Source organism: Elephantulus edwardii, unplaced genomic scaffold (assembly GCF_000299155.1).
Source record: "Elephantulus edwardii isolate Elephantulus edwardi_28Jun2011 unplaced genomic scaffold, EleEdw1.0 scaffold00006, whole genome shotgun sequence".
NCBI lineage: Eukaryota > Metazoa > Chordata > Mammalia > Macroscelidea > Macroscelididae > Elephantulus > Elephantulus edwardii.
The window spans coordinates 13977580-13992950 of NW_006399756.1; the positions used below are offsets into that span (position 1 = coordinate 13977580).

The 15371-nt window shown below is 44.4% G+C and overlaps 1 protein-coding gene across 1 annotated transcript in view; it reads right to left on the reverse strand.

The window, feature by feature from the left end:
• ENO4 (enolase family member 4) overlaps positions 1 to 14714 on the reverse strand; it is a 33017-nt gene extending 18303 nt beyond the window's left edge. Inside the window, exons 1-7 of the mRNA XM_006880155.1 lie at positions 14550 to 14714; positions 11845 to 11973; positions 9799 to 9989; positions 5802 to 5950; positions 2775 to 2944; positions 2547 to 2678; positions 1171 to 1224 (exon numbers count right to left, since the gene is read on the reverse strand). Coding sequence (XP_006880217.1) covers positions 1171 to 1224; positions 2547 to 2678; positions 2775 to 2944; positions 5802 to 5950; positions 9799 to 9989; positions 11845 to 11973; positions 14550 to 14714 — 990 coding nt within the window. The remainder of the gene's footprint in view (positions 1 to 1170; positions 1225 to 2546; positions 2679 to 2774; positions 2945 to 5801; positions 5951 to 9798; positions 9990 to 11844; positions 11974 to 14549) is intronic.
• Positions 14715 to 15371: the final 657 nt, after the last annotated feature.

Sequence of the window (15371 nt, forward strand, 5' to 3'; positions counted from 1 at the left end):
CTGTAAATGTTCATTAAAACTAATAAAATTTAATAATAATAAAAAAGATAAAAAATAATGGCTAAACGATGAAAAAAACAAACATCTGTTTGTATTCAGTTAGTATTCTCTCAAAGGCTCTCCTGCCCATTGTTGTTGTTGCTAGGTGCTAACGAGTTAATTAAGCCTCACAGTGACTCTATGAACAAAAGATCTGAACCCTGTCTTATCCTGTGCCATCCTCCCAATCTCTGACCACTCAGGTCCATTGCTGCAGTCACTGTGTCAATCCACCTGGTTTAGGGTCTTCCTCTCCTTCACCATCCATCCACCTTTCCAAGCATGATGTCCTTCTCCAAGGAATAGCCTTTGCTAGCAACATGCCAAAGTATGTCAGACAAAGCGTCACCATCCTTGCCTCCAAACAGCACTCTGGCTACAACTTCTCCAAGACATATCTGTTTGTTCTTTTGCCAGTCCAAAGATATTCCGTGCACTTGTCCAACACCACAGTAGGAAGATGGGCAATCTCCTCCCATGCCATTACAGTGTCTGAAAACCCACTGGAGGATCAGCTATGAATTGCTTCCAACTCAATGGCAATGAGTTTTCATGGTAATATAGCATGTTAACATTGGGAAGAACCTGGGTGAGTCAGATGGAAACTCTGGAATGACAAAGTGTACTGGCATTACACTTTTCTGCAAATGTGCTATCCAAAAATAAATGTTTAAGACACTGAGAGAGGTCTTCTCTGAGTGCCAGCCTTGCCACATTACTGAGCCCTGCCTTAAAGGGAGATGGTGAGGTGACAAGTGGTGGCTCAGTGCCTCTGACTTGCCCTGGAGAGGGACGCCCCACCCTTTGCTGCTCAGCTTTGGCTGTGTGGATTGAGTGGGTCTTAACCTTGTGTAAAGCTGCCCTTCCAGTACTAAGGGCCGAATCCTTTCTTACTTTGAAAATCCTAGGGGATGATGGTAGCACAGATCCAGCTGCCTCAGAATCTATCTGAGGAAATAGTTAAGTGATGGACCATATACCCTTGGCTTATATGGGAAAACCAAAGCAAATGAATATCTTTACATATCAATAAAACCTGTATTGATTCGATTACAAAATCAATTATAAATTGCATAACAGAAGGTGTGTAAGTGTGGGTTGGTAACTAGATCCCACAGACTCTCCACATACCATTTCAATTGTCTTGTTAACTTGTTTCTGAATTTCCAGAAGCATCTCCACACCCTGTAAGTGGAATAATATGATGTTAAACAACAGTGGCCTAGATATTTCCATATGAAAAGTTATGCTCTACCAGGTAATTCCTAACTGAGCATAGGTGTAAGGTCCTTGCTGGTGGACAACACTGGGCTGTCTGCGTACAAGACGTGACGTGCTCATCTCAAGCCCCAGGTTTCATTCACCTTCAGGTGAATGAGAGTCCCTTTTTCCTCAGCAGCCTCTCTTCACTGTTCACAACTGACTTGTTTACTTGGCTGGAGCAAGTTAACAGCGTTCTCTCTCTTTTTTTTAATATTAATTTTAATGTAAGTTTACAGAGACTTTGGATTTCCATTCACTCACTGTTGCAATTTTCTCCCTGCCAAACCTTCCCCCCTCCAATTTGCTCTTCTCTTTGAAAAGTAATAGAAAAATTCTTTCATTGTTCTACAATCCCTCCCCACAAGTCCACTCCACTATGTAGCCTTCATTCTGGACTCCTGTCATGACAATTATACCTAATCATATATCCCTTTTAAACAGTTCTCTCCCTCATCTGTTTCAATGCAGTATACATTATTTATCCCCTCTTTCTCAATCTCACCCCCCAACTCCGATGTCACCCTCTTTTATAACAGTGGCCTCATGCAGTTTTTGTCTTTTTGTGACTGAGATATTTCACTGAACATCGTTTTCTTTCATGGTCTTTTGCCCAACTTGGACAACCTTCTTGCAGCCCACGTCACTGGGTCACTAAAGGAGTCTGGATTAGAGTGACTACATTGGTATAAATCCACTACCACTTAAAATGAAGCTAGTGTGTTCTGACACGGTGCGGTCTGAATTTGAAGACAGGTGAGGGTGGCAAGCCGAGTGCCCCGGTACGCCGCACAGCACAGTGGGTATTACCGAGGAAGCGTGCAGGTACTGGGGGTCTTCCTTCACAGGGTGAGTTGCTAGAAAAGTGCCCGCCACTGTAGTTTTAGAACCCAACCCCGCCCTGAGATAAGGGCCCTCCAGGATGACCACACCTGACCCTGTCCATGTCTTCTCCTGAGTCACGGGCGTGAATAATTGCTCTAATGAGTCAGAAGGGAGTCACAGACATAAGGAGGTTTGAATGTGCTCCCTTTTGAATGTGCTCCCTTTTGCTTGAGAGTGAAGTCCTGACTTTCTCCTCCTGATTTCTTTCCCCTTCCCTTCCCTTCCCCTGATGACTTTCTAATTCATTCCCTCTCCCTCAGTATCACAGGCCTCCGGGAGCCACACTTAAATTCACTGATGCTGCAATGTACAGATACAGACGCAGAGACAGCTAAGAAGCAGTCTGAGATCAAGTAAGGTACTTGTCTGGCGCTTAATCCAGGATGGGGGATACAAATCACTTCTTTCATTAAGTTCAGCTTCCCAGGAGAGGCCTTCCCACAGCTGAGCAGAGATACCATCAGCAAAGGTACAGTCAACTTTAAGGGCAGTTCCTGAAATATAGGAAAAGCAAGAGGAGAAAGAAGAACAGGGCTCAATCTCATTGAGAGACTAATAGGTTCTGATAATGGAAGGTGATAGGTACCGACCTGGCTGTGCTTCAGGAGCGCCAAGTTCAAGTACAGAGGTTTGCTGCTCAGTATGGCACTGGCTTTGGCAACCGCTAGTGACACGGCGCCCACGGCCATGCTGCCACGGAGAACAGGTTCGGGGGGCTCTTCAGGCAAGACTGGCTTCTCAATAAGGGTATCCCTTCTCCCTGGGAGGAAATATATTAAGAAGTTTGACTCTAATAAAACTGTATTTTTAATGCTTTCACTGCAGATGTGACAGCCTAGTGAAAAATAAGGATGAAAACGGAGGCTGGAAACAATGTATTCTCAACCATACCTCCCAGGTTTCCTTTTTCATTTAGCTTACTACTACCCACCTCCTAGGGAGCTCTGGGGCTTAGCGGTAAGGAATTGTGCTGCCAGTGTCAAGGTACGTGGTTCAAAGCCACCAGCTGCTCCATAGGAGAAAGATGGGCAGTCTCCTTCTGGGTGACTTACAGTCTCTGCAAACCCAGTGGAGCTATGAGTTGGTTCTGACTTGATACCAGTGAGATGAGATTTACACCCTAACTCTCAGATAATTCTTAGCTCTGTATTTCGTTTTCCCTTCTCTGATCCCTGGCAAGCATTGAAGTGTATTTCATTCGGTTTGTATACTTTCCCTTTGCTTCTGTATAACAGTGGGCACATAGAGTATTTGTGTTTGGCTTATTGGGTCTACTCATCATTAATGTCCTCCAAGTTCATTCATGTTGTGCAATGTTTCAGGAATTCTTTATTATTCCACAGCACTGCATAGTATTCCATTGTATGCATATTATTGTTGTTGTTACGTGCCATCAAGTTGTTTGTGACTCATAGCGACCCTATGTACAAGAGCCCTAAACCCGTTCTATCCTGTGCGAACCTAGCCATCTCCAACGCACTCATTCCCACCGCTCCAGTCACAGAATCGATCCATCTCATCGAGGGTCTTCCTCTCCTGTGCCACCCCTCCACTCTCCCAAACATGATGTCCCTCTCCAAGGACCAGTCCCTCCTTGCAACATGCCCAAAGTATGTCAGACAAAGCTTCAGAATCCTTGACTCCAGGGAACATTCTGGCTTCATCCTCTCCAGGACAAACCTGTTTGTTCTCCTAGCAGTCCATGGTATATTCAACACTCTTCTCCAGCACCACAACTCAAAGGCATCAATTCTCTATCATCCCTATTCACTGTCCAGCTCTCCGATGCATAGCACGTAATTGCAAAGACTAAAGACTATATATAGCCTGGATCAGGCGCACCTGAGTCTCCAGGGGCATATTTTCACATTCCAAATATTTTAGTTCACTACATTCCACCAAGGGTGCTCTGATGGCCTAGCTGTATGAGGCTGCAGTGTGTATGCGGTTCAAATCCACCAGCTGCTCCATGAGAGAAGGATGGGGAATTTCTTCCCATGGGATTAACTATCTCTGAAAAGCCCCTGCAGGGTCAGCAATGAGTTGATTCTGACTCAGGGGCAAACAAGAACGTATTCCACCAGTGCGGGTACATATCTTTCTGCGGAACATCTCTGTGTATGTCTAACTCACTCCCCTTTGCCCAGCCCCAGGCAATGCTTAGTTGTATGTTGTTGCTGACTTTGGAAATGCCTCCCACATCTAAGCAAACAGCCAGAACTCTCACTCATGTTTCATTCTAATTTGTTGCGAGCAGATAGCACTGAGTCCACCATATAATGTCCAGTGTCCTTCCTATCCTCTTCCCCATACCGACCGACTTGGTTCGGATAGCCAGTGAAGGTAAGATACATTATGTGATTAACAATTTACTGTCTTCCTGCTTCTCCCCTTTGATTAAGTTCCAGTTTCTATCAGATAAAAAGGAACAGTCCAGTGAAGGTCCTTGGGTGGCCGCCCTTCCAAGAAAAAGACTGTTCTCTCTCTGGACCTCTGTGTCGTATCCCTATTTGTGACTGATGAAGGGATCTTGTCTCCATGGTTCTGGTGGTCTCTTCTTCAAACTCACATTTATGTTAATGATTGGGTTTGGCCTTGTGATAGATACTGACAATGTCAAGGTTACCAAGGCATGATCCTTCAAGAATCATACTCTAGTCGGGTAGACAGACAGACAGATAGACATTGTTACAACGCTATCAGTAACTCCAGAGTGATCATACTAGAAGGTGGAGTGCAGCCACCTGTTGGAATGGGGGGAGGAAAGGGCAGGGATTAGATTATTTGCTTCAAAATGGCAATAGTTTCCAAAGGAAATGTTATTAGTAACAACTGGCAGGATGTTGGCTGTCCTTATTATGTCTACAAAAATAAGGAGCTGTTTTTGATTAAGTGCATGGAAAGGCACGTGTGTGTGTGTGTGTGTGTGTGTGTGTGTGTGTGTGTGAGGTTGTTTAATGGTTTCTATGTCACATTAGTAACACTGTCACTGGTTCTAGCAATGTGGCAAGGATCACACTGCCAGGAGAAAAATCTTTTTTAATCTTACAAATAAAAATGGAGAGAGTAGAACGGAGCAAAACCCTGCTCACCAAACACAGTGTGTAGAGGACGAACCGTGCCTGGCTGGGAACTTTATTGTTAAGCGCCATCGAGTCGTAGGTGACTCATAGCGACCCTATGAATGAAAGTCCTCAACACTTGTGTGTCTTTCATCCTTTCTCCAGGTTCATAGGGTTTCCAGAGGCAAGCTGTTTACAGAAGTGGATGCCACTCCTGCTTCCAAGCTTGTTTTAATTGGGGAGCTCCACCAAACACTGTCCACCATGGGTAACCATTCTCACATTTGACACATCAGGGGCATGGTGTTCAGCTTCACAGCAACCACGAGTTACCTCTGTAAGGCAAGTGGATGCACCAGGGCTATATGAATAGAAGAAGAATGTTTGAACAAAAACAATGAAAAACAGGCCTGAGTACTACAGATTAAGTCACCCATCTTTGGCTTGGTAACCATCACTTAACCTAGGTTGGCAAAAAAGGGACTCTGGCTCGGGAATGGGGTCCAGGCCCCCGCATTTGCCACTAAGGGTTCTTCAAAACACTAAGTCACCAACTTGGCTTCTGACCTTTCTTTTTTGTGGGCGGTAGCGGAGGAGGTGGCAGTGGTACTGGCGGTAGAGGGGTCAGCACTGGTGTATCTTCTAGCACATCTTCCAATGCTTTTCTCTCCAGATCTTCCTGCACCTTATTTGCAAAGAATGCCCTTGAAGGCAAGGGAATAGGACTTTAGATGAGGACGCTTGAGAAAACAAATCAGCTATTTTCCAAACTCCCCCCAAAATGACACTGCTATACTATACAACTGTGTTCAAGAATGGAAAACAAAAAAAACAAAAAACAAACAAAAAAAATTAAAAAAAAAAAGAATGGAAAACATAGAGGTTAATTTTAAAAATTATCTGAGTCCTGGTTTTCTTTTTTTAAAAATTTATTTATTTATTTTATTTTTATTGTGTGTGTGTGTGTGTGTGTGTGTGTGTACCGTCAAATCAGATTTGACTGGTACAGGAGAAGATGGTTCCTCCTTCTCCAGCAAAGCATCTGGTGGATTTGAACAGCACACCTCTGGGATTGCAGTGCAGCTTCTTGCCACTAGGGCACCAGAGCTCTTGCCGGTTTTCATTTTTATAGTAAAACTTGAAGACATAATTTGATTAAGGGCTACTGGATTTTTCTTTGGTGAATAAATGACCATCAAAAGACAAATTCAAGAGTACATAGTGAGTACAAAAAAAAAATAAAAGAAAAAGAAGAAGAAGAAAGAGGCAGACAAGTACACAGGGAAATGTAGCACTCCATGCATTTCATGATTAAATTTATTTTGTGGGTTTTTTTTTCCTTAAAAGTTTTTGTGCTGAGTGAACTATCTCAGTCCCATAAAGACAAATACTGTATAAAACCACTATTGTAGATAGAATGAGTATGGTGATCTAAGGTATGAGGGTGAAGGTAGCTGGGTGAGGAAGTGTGTGTGTTTGGGGGTGGATGAGGCAGGGATTAATCAGGGGGTCCCACAATTTGATGGGTGGGTGTGGTGAGGGAAATGGGAAGGAACTGGTGTTAAAAACCTGTATTCAAACTTTGTAAATAAACTAGTAAAAAATAAAAAAGCTGTTCTTAGGTGCTGTTGAATCAACTACAACTTACAGTGACCCGATGAACAGTAGCTCTGAACCTCGCTCTGTCCTGGGCCAAGCTCATAACCTATGTACTCATTGTAACAGTCACTTTGTCAATCCATCCGGCTGGGGGAGCCGTGGCTTAAAGGAGTAGGGGGAACCCCAAAACTTTGAGAAATCCCAGTAGGTACAGTCACATGAAATTTCAGTATACCTTAATAAAAAGAACAGGAAAAAAGTTTCCACAACAAACAGTAAAGACACATTTGCATTAGATTTACTAATTCAGACGCCAAAGAGGCTGGTGCCTTCAAAGCACTGAGGGAAGCAAAGGAGGAGATAGGTAAGCCACACCTTCAACCATAAGGGCAGGAACTGAAATTTCCAAACAGGCAGGACCTCAGAGATAAGACCCTTTCTTATTTTCACTTTTAAAGGAAGCAATCCAGCAAATCAAGAATGGGGAAGACAATTACAAAATGGGCAAAAGGACCAAAGATTGATAAATTCCAGATGATTAGATATTATTGGCATGACAACAATGCAGAATAAGAGGTGAATTGCAAAGTGGACTGTGAGGCAGGAGGGAGGGAAGAAATTCTACAACAATGAAAGACTCTGTTTAAAGAGAAAAGCAAAACAGGGAGGAGGAGGAATGTGCAACAATGAATGAATGGAAATCCAAGCTTTCTGTTAATTTTTATTAAAATATCAATTTTTAAAAAATGAAAAAATATCAATTTGAAAAAGAGGGAAAAAATGGACAAGACATGGTAAGAATTTTCACAGAGGAAGATATGCGGAAGGCCCACAGACACATGAAGAAATGCTCAAAATCACTGCCACTAAGAGAGATACACATCAAAACCACAATGAGATACCACCTCACTCCAGTAGCAGTGTCAAAGTATAATAGGACAGCAAGGAATAAATGTTGGAGAGGAAGTGGAGATAGGAACCCTCATACACCGTTGGTGGGATTGTAAAATGGTACAATCACTCTGGAAGGTAGTTTGGTGTTTTCTCAAAAAGCTAAACCTAGAAATTCCACATGACCCAGCTATCCCACTGCTTGGAATATATCCCAAGAAAATTAGAACGGAGACACAAATGGAGATTTGTACACCAATGTTCATAGCAACATTATTCATCATCGCAAAACTATGGAAACAGCTCAAATGTCCAACACAATCAAATAGATTGAGAAATTGTGGTACATTCACATGACAGAGTACTACGCAGCACTCAGGAGCAATGATTTTGAAAATTACTACCTAACGGGAGGGATTGGAGAGCATCATGCTGAGTGAACGCATGCTCAAAATGACAAATACTGTATAAGACCATTATTGTAGAATTAGAAAGATAACTAGTAAAAAGCTTATGAGGATCCAAGGGCAAGAATGTAGGAGCTGAAGGGTGAGGGTGGGCAGGAGGGAAGACCCAGGGTCACACAATTTGATGGCTGGAGGGAGAGATGGGTTAAGAAAACGAGAATGACTTGGTGGGGATCCGGACAGACAAGGTAATGCTGGGCGTAGTTCAATGTTGATTAACTTTAAAATATAATGAATGGGAATGATTGAATAAAACACAATGTGAAAGAATAGTATGAAACACAGTGTAAGCAAACCACTATTTAAAAACCCTTAATTTTTAAAATTTATTAAAAAGAAAAGAAAGGGGCAGCGGCAGGGCTTGTGAAATGGGGGATTAGAAAGTTTTACAGCATAACTGTAGGTCAAGAGAGGAACTTGACCAGATGCAAGATGTGGAGAGGTCAAACTGCACGGGGGAGAAAGCACAGGTACAGAATTGTTGACTTGGCAAAAACAAGCTGAGTGTGGCAAAAATGAAGACTACAATGCTAGCAAACCACTGCAAAAACAAACAAGCAAAAGAAACACATTTAGAAATTTAAAAAACCCAAAAATTAACTAAAAAAAGTAGTTAATCTTTTTCCTGAGAAACATTTTACTGTTTCTTAAGAAATCTCTTTGCCCATCAACAAACGAATGGATAGAGAAGCTGTGGTATATTCACACAATGGAATACTACGCTGCATTGAAAAACGAGGAACTCATGCAATATTATTCAAAATGGGTGAGCCAGGGAGCTCTGGTGGCCTAGTGGCAAGAAGCTGCACTGCAATCCCAGAGGAACACGGTTCAAATCCACCAGATGCTCTGCCAGAGAAGGAGGCGCAATATCCTCCTGTACCAGTCAGATCTAATTTGACGGTACACCCACACAAAGTAATAAAAAATAAATAAATAAATAAAATAAAAAAATAAAAAAAAATGGGTGAGCCTGGAGGGCATTATGCTGAGTGAAATATCTCAGTCACAAAGGACAAATACTGCATGGTGCCACTGTTGTAAAACAAGACTGACATCGGGATTGGTGGGGGAGACTGAGAAAGATGGGATAAATAATGTATACTGCATTGAAACAGATGAGGGAGTGAACTGTTTAAAAGGGATATGTGATTAGGTATTATTGTTATGACAGGAGTCCAAAACGAAGGCTGCACAGTGGAGTGGGCCTGGGGGGAGGGATTGTAAAACAATGAAAGAATTTTTCTTTTAATTTTCAAAGAGAAGAGGGTACTGGGAGGGGGGAAGGGTGGGCAGGGAGAACAGTGCAACAATGAATGAATGGAAATCCAAAGTCTCTGTAAATTTTCATTGAAATTAATAATAAAAAACTTTAAAAAAAATGGAATCTCTTTGCAAGCAAAGAGCCTGAAAGGCCTGATGGAACCTACACAGTCATGTTCTAATAAATGGGTTTTCAGATGGAAAGAAAAGTTACATTGTGGGGCTTCTTCAGTTGATCTCTCAGCCAACCCGACCCAATAGCTCTCTGAGACTCTGTTATAATGACAGGTGAAAAGGAAAGTAAATTATATACATTGCAGTGGAAGAATTACCTGAGCACTTGATCCACCTGGGCCTGGTTGGAAGGGTTGAGGCCCTGAAGCTCTGTGCTGATTGGTCCATTGACCCACTGCAAGGCGGTTCTGATGGCGTCATTCCTTCCCATTTCCTCCACTTCCACCAACTCAGGTGGGGAGTTCTCCCGTACTTCAAAGTGAGATGAGATCACCACAGAACATATGTTCTGAAAAGAACGTGGGTCTACAATGTCCCTAGCTCTCACAGAAAATAGGAAAGGCAATGAATCCAGCTTTTAACATGCAGGGTATTTTAGCACTAATTTCCAGGGGGGAAATGAGAATATATAATTTTCTTTGAGATATTTCTATAGCTGTTAAAATATTGTGGAAACCAACTTCAAGGAACATTTAAAATTATTACCTCGCTAAAATACCCTTATAAAAAACTTGACATTGAACTTCATTTGTATCACAATCTCACCAATAAATAGCTAAATGAACATTACTAGCAGATTTCATCATGATTATGTTTCCTTGAGGAGGCTGTAGCAAACGTATTTGTAACAACAAATATGGATGCTGAATACAGAATCTAAGATTAGCATTTTTGCTGTTGTGTACTGTAGTCAAAACATTCGTAGCTGACCCTCCACCAGGTTCCGGAAGCAGTGAACCACACGAGAACTGACTGCCCATCTTTCTCTTGTGGGGCAGCTAAGAGATTCGAACCATGTATCTCTGCATTGGCAGTGCAGTTTATTACCACTAAGCCACTAGAGCTCTCCTACGATTAGCAATGAAATCTAGGAAAAAACACTTATTTGTGCATATTGGCCTACTGTTCTATAAATGCTTATTACTGTTGTCGTTATGTACCATCAAGTCAGCACAAACTCATAGCTGACCCTCCAGCAGGATTTTAGAGGCAGTATAACTCGTGGTTGCTGTGACGCTGAACACTGGGACACTGATGTGTCAAGTGCGAGAGTGGTTACCCATGGTGGACAGTGTTTGGTGGAGCTCCCCAATTAAAACAAGCTTGGAAGCAGGAGTGACATCCACTTCCTTAATAGCTTGCCTCTGGAAACTCTATGAGCCTGGAGAAAGGATGAAAGACACACAAGTGTTGAGGACTTTCGCTCATAGGGTCGCTATGAGTCGCCTACAACTTGACAGCACTTAACAACAACACATTATGACATGAGAGGAGACTGCCCATCTTTTTCCAGGAGAGCAGCTGGTGGATTTGAACCATGTGCTTTTGAGCTGACAGTGCAACCTCTTACCACTAAGCCACCAGAGCTTCCTACAAATCTCCAGACACATAAAAAGAACCACTGCTGTCAAGTAAGATTCTGACTCACAGTGACCCTCTATTGGCTTCCAAAACTTTATGGGAGGAGCCTACCCTTCTTTATATGATGGTGCTGCTGGTGGACTTGAACCATTGACCTTTCAGTTGGCAGCACAACATACAAAGCATTATGTCACCAGAGTTCTTTCTATATATGTGAATCTACAAATCTTCAAGGGAGCTCCGATAGCCTAGTGGTAAGAAGCTACACTGCCAAGCCAAAGGCATATGGTTTGAATCCACCAGCTGGTCTGCGGGAGAGAGAGAGGCAATCTCCTGTGCAATTTACTGTCTCTGTAAATTTGATGGAGGGTCAGGCATGAGTTGGTTCCAACTCCTCGGTACATAACAACATCAATAATCTTCATGTGGGTGCAGAACTGATACCAGCACCTAAAAATCTATGTGCTTCACTTTCTTTCTGTCTTGATCATCTTCAAATAGTAGTTATATCTGTACCAAAATGACACCTAATGATAAGGCAGCCTTGATGGGCTGGCTGTAGCTTCCATGCCTTCTCTACGTGACTCGCTATGAAAAGTGTTAGTATGTATTTCATAAACACTGGCTTTCAAAGCAGTAGTTTTCTACAATTTAGACAAGGTGGTGCTAGTCATTGCCACTGAGTTAATTCCAACTCCTGGTGACCATTTAGGCAGGTGTTGCTAATAAACTCAAGGGGGCCCATGTGTATTGAAGAGAATGCACTTCAAGTGGCCTCATACCTTGGGGAAGTTTTGGACAGTGCAGAATATTTCCACTTGGAGGGTTGGGAGGCCCAGTCCATCCAGCACGCCCTTCCCCACGACTTTGCATATGGTGGGTGGCTTTGCAAGTTTAGAAAAGCAGTTTGCCTTCAAAAGACGTAAAAAAAAAAAAAAATCAAGAAAAATCACAAAGCCGCATCTCATTTATCTTGGAAACAACATTGTACTTGTGATGTCATGAGTTTATTGTACAAACGGCTTTTCTAGCTATTGATTTTCACTTTCTCTACAAGGCTGGGAGAGAACATGAAAAGTAGGGGGTGTGTAAATGACTTGCGGTGGAGATTGGTCAGTTTTCCTATCTGACTTACACTGAGCGGGTTTAGTAGCAGAAGAAGGAAATTTCTCTACCAACAAAGACACAACAGTGGTGAATGCAGCACACGTCCTTCAGGGCTAGAGATTCCTGCCCAAATCAGATGAGGACCTACACAAAAGTGGCAGTAGCAGCCTCATCAGAGAATCAGGGACTAACATGTGTCAGGGCTGACGTGAGACCACTGTCTTAGGGAGCATGATCCAGGAGCCTTCACTGAGACTTGCTGGAGATGCTGTAATTAGCAGGACTGAGGGAGCACGCTTTGTAACCCCGGCCTAAAGCAGCCAGGCTCAAGGCTGAAAAACCTGTAAGTACACCTGGGAAGATGTCTTGATTGAGGAACTGTATCTTTATCTTTTTCCCAATCTGAACTATAACCTGTTATTCTCACTCCCCCCCCCCAAAAAAAACCCTTTATAACTGTGAATATGGTTCTATGAGGTCTTTGAAGTTACTGCAGCAGATTTTGGACCCTGTAGTACAGCAATATGACTGGTGTTGGAATTAGCAGAACTAATAGTGTGGGAGCAGAGAGACCACGTCTGACCTTATGGGAAGTGATTTCCAAGTCTTACCTAACAGGACTTGATTTTGTATGGTGGATGGTGCAATTGGAGACTGTTACCTTTTGTGAAGTTAACAAGTGAGATGCTGCTGTTTACACACCACTCCTATTCTTTTTACATTCATTAATTCTTTTTAGTCTCCCAAATTTCCCCCGAATTGGTCTTGCCTTGGGCTGTTCATTTAGATGTAGTCATCTAGAGGCTTGACCGAGACCAGAATATCTAAGACAGTTTCTCTCACATGTCTAGTGCCTGAGCCGAGATGGGTGGAACACTTGAGGAAGGTGGGTATCTATCTCTCTTTCTCACATCTTGGAGGTCTTAAATCTGCCAGGGTCTTTCTCTATCTGATCTCTTGCTAGCTTCCAACCAAAATGATGTGCTCCAAGCCAGCATCTTTGTTTGAATAATGCTAGCTAGCCAAGGTCTTAATCATAGAGAGCCATGTGGCTAAGTCCTGAAAGGACTTGTTTTCAGGTGCATTTCATACTGGCAGCAAGGTTTAGTCAGCCCCACCTACATAGCAATCTAACACAGCTAATAAGTGGCAGAGCAAAGCATTAAACCCAGACCAGTCTGATTTCACAAGCTAACCTTTTCAAGCCTTAATTTTATGGTGGAGGGATAAACAGTATTGTTACTACCTATAGGGGTCTTCCTCATCCCCAAAAACATCCTTTAGTAAAGCAAGAGTGTGGAAGAAACACCCGAAGTTCACGCTGGAAGGTAAGTGGTATTTCAACAGGCTAAACGAGGAGGAATTGAGGGCAGGAACTTCTGGTGGAGAGAACAGGATAAGCAAAGCTGAAGAAAGCAGTAAACTTCAGGTCCTATCAGGGAATCCAGTGCAGGACAGCAAGGGAGTATGGGGTGTGAGCACTAAGAACCTTACACTGAAAGATCTGTTCTTTCCCAGGACCTGAAGGAAAAGTTAGAGGAGGCATCATTCAAAGAGAATGATGGTCATTGTTGAGTTAATCAGCTCATTGGAGGGACGGTCCAAAGGGGGTTGGTGCAGATTGTTAAACCGACCTGCGCAGTGTTACTGAAGAGCAATGATGTTAGTTTGAGGATTAAGGTACACTAGATTCAAGCCATGATCTTTTCATTTACTTTCAATTCTGAGGGCTGGACAATGAATAAAGATTACAAAAGAACTGATGCCTTTGAATTGTAGTGTTACAGAAGAGCACTGGACATTCCCATGGACAGATATGTCTTGGAAAAAGTGCAGCACTTGGAAAACACTTGAAAAAGTGTTCTTTAGAGGCAAGGATGGTGAAACTGGGTCTTCCTTACTTTGGTCATGGTGCTAGGAGAGGCTACTCTCTGGAGAGGGGCATCATGCTTGGAAAAGTGAAGGGACGGTGAAGGAGAGGAAGACCCTCAATGAGCTGGATTGACACAGTGACGACAGCAATGGGATCGAGTGTGTTAGAGATGTGAAGACGGCACAAGACAGAGCAGGGTTCAGATTGTGCTGTTCGTAGGGTCATTATACATCGTGCTCAAACGGAGAGCAATAAAAAACAGGACCGTGGAGTTGAAGAGACTACTGAAAGCTCGGTGGGCCCGGCAGGTCCTCCGCATGGGAAGCGTGGCCGAAGCCTTCCTCCTCCGGCCACTGTGACCGAGGATGCTCGTCCCTCCCGCGGAGCCGGCTCCGCGGCGCGCGCATGCGCAGGCCCCGCCGAGTTGCCGCAGCGCCAGGCGGGGGGGGGGGGAGGGGGAGGGGGAGAGGGGCTGGCGGGAAGAGGGCGTCCGTCCCAGGTCCCTACCAGGTGCCCGTAGACATCGTCGGGCTGGAGGTAGAAGGTGGAGTTGAGCAGCTCTTCCAGCTGCAGCGGCACGCCGTTCTGCCGGTAGTACTCCATCGCCTGCTTCTTCAGCCTCTGCAGCTCGCTGGTGGTCCTACCCCTGCGGCCGCCGCCTTCGTCCCCCATGGTAGGAGACTCGCGGCTCCAGCCGGGGTTAATGAGCCTGGGGAGGGGAGGGGGTGCTCGCGAGCGTCCTCCGCGTCGCTAGGCAACGCAACGAGATTCCCGACCCCAGATCTCGCGTGGCCTCCGGGCCTGGGTACTTCTCGCGGCGGAGCTGCCCGTGCGTCCCCGTCCTGGGGAAGGCCCCCTTCCCCATGCATCTGGTCGATCCTTGGACGCCTTTGGGCCCCGCCGGGTCACCTCGGCCGTAGCGAGCCGGACTCTCCCTGTTTCTGTTTTCATCACGTTCTTCCTGTTTTGCATAGAAAACATCTAACGACTCACTGTCGTCTTGCAGTTTCAAAGCGCTTCCACGCCCCTTACCCTTGGGTCGTGCGCCCCGACTTCCCAGCTAGGATGCGAGCCGCAGGGGGGACGCGTTGGGATCCCAGAACCCAGCGCTCGCCCGCCCCGCGTCCCTGCACTTAGGGAGCCCTGTGGGCTACGAGGGCGGCCCGAGCAGAGAGAGGCCCTCTCCACTGCGGGAAGGACGTGAGAATTCAGGGTGCCCTTATTAAGCTGAGGAGGCCCGAGGGGGTCCCTTCAACCAGCCGATGTTTGTTAACTCCCTGGTGCAAGCCGAGCAGAGTGCAATGCTGGACATACCCAGGACAGCTGGTC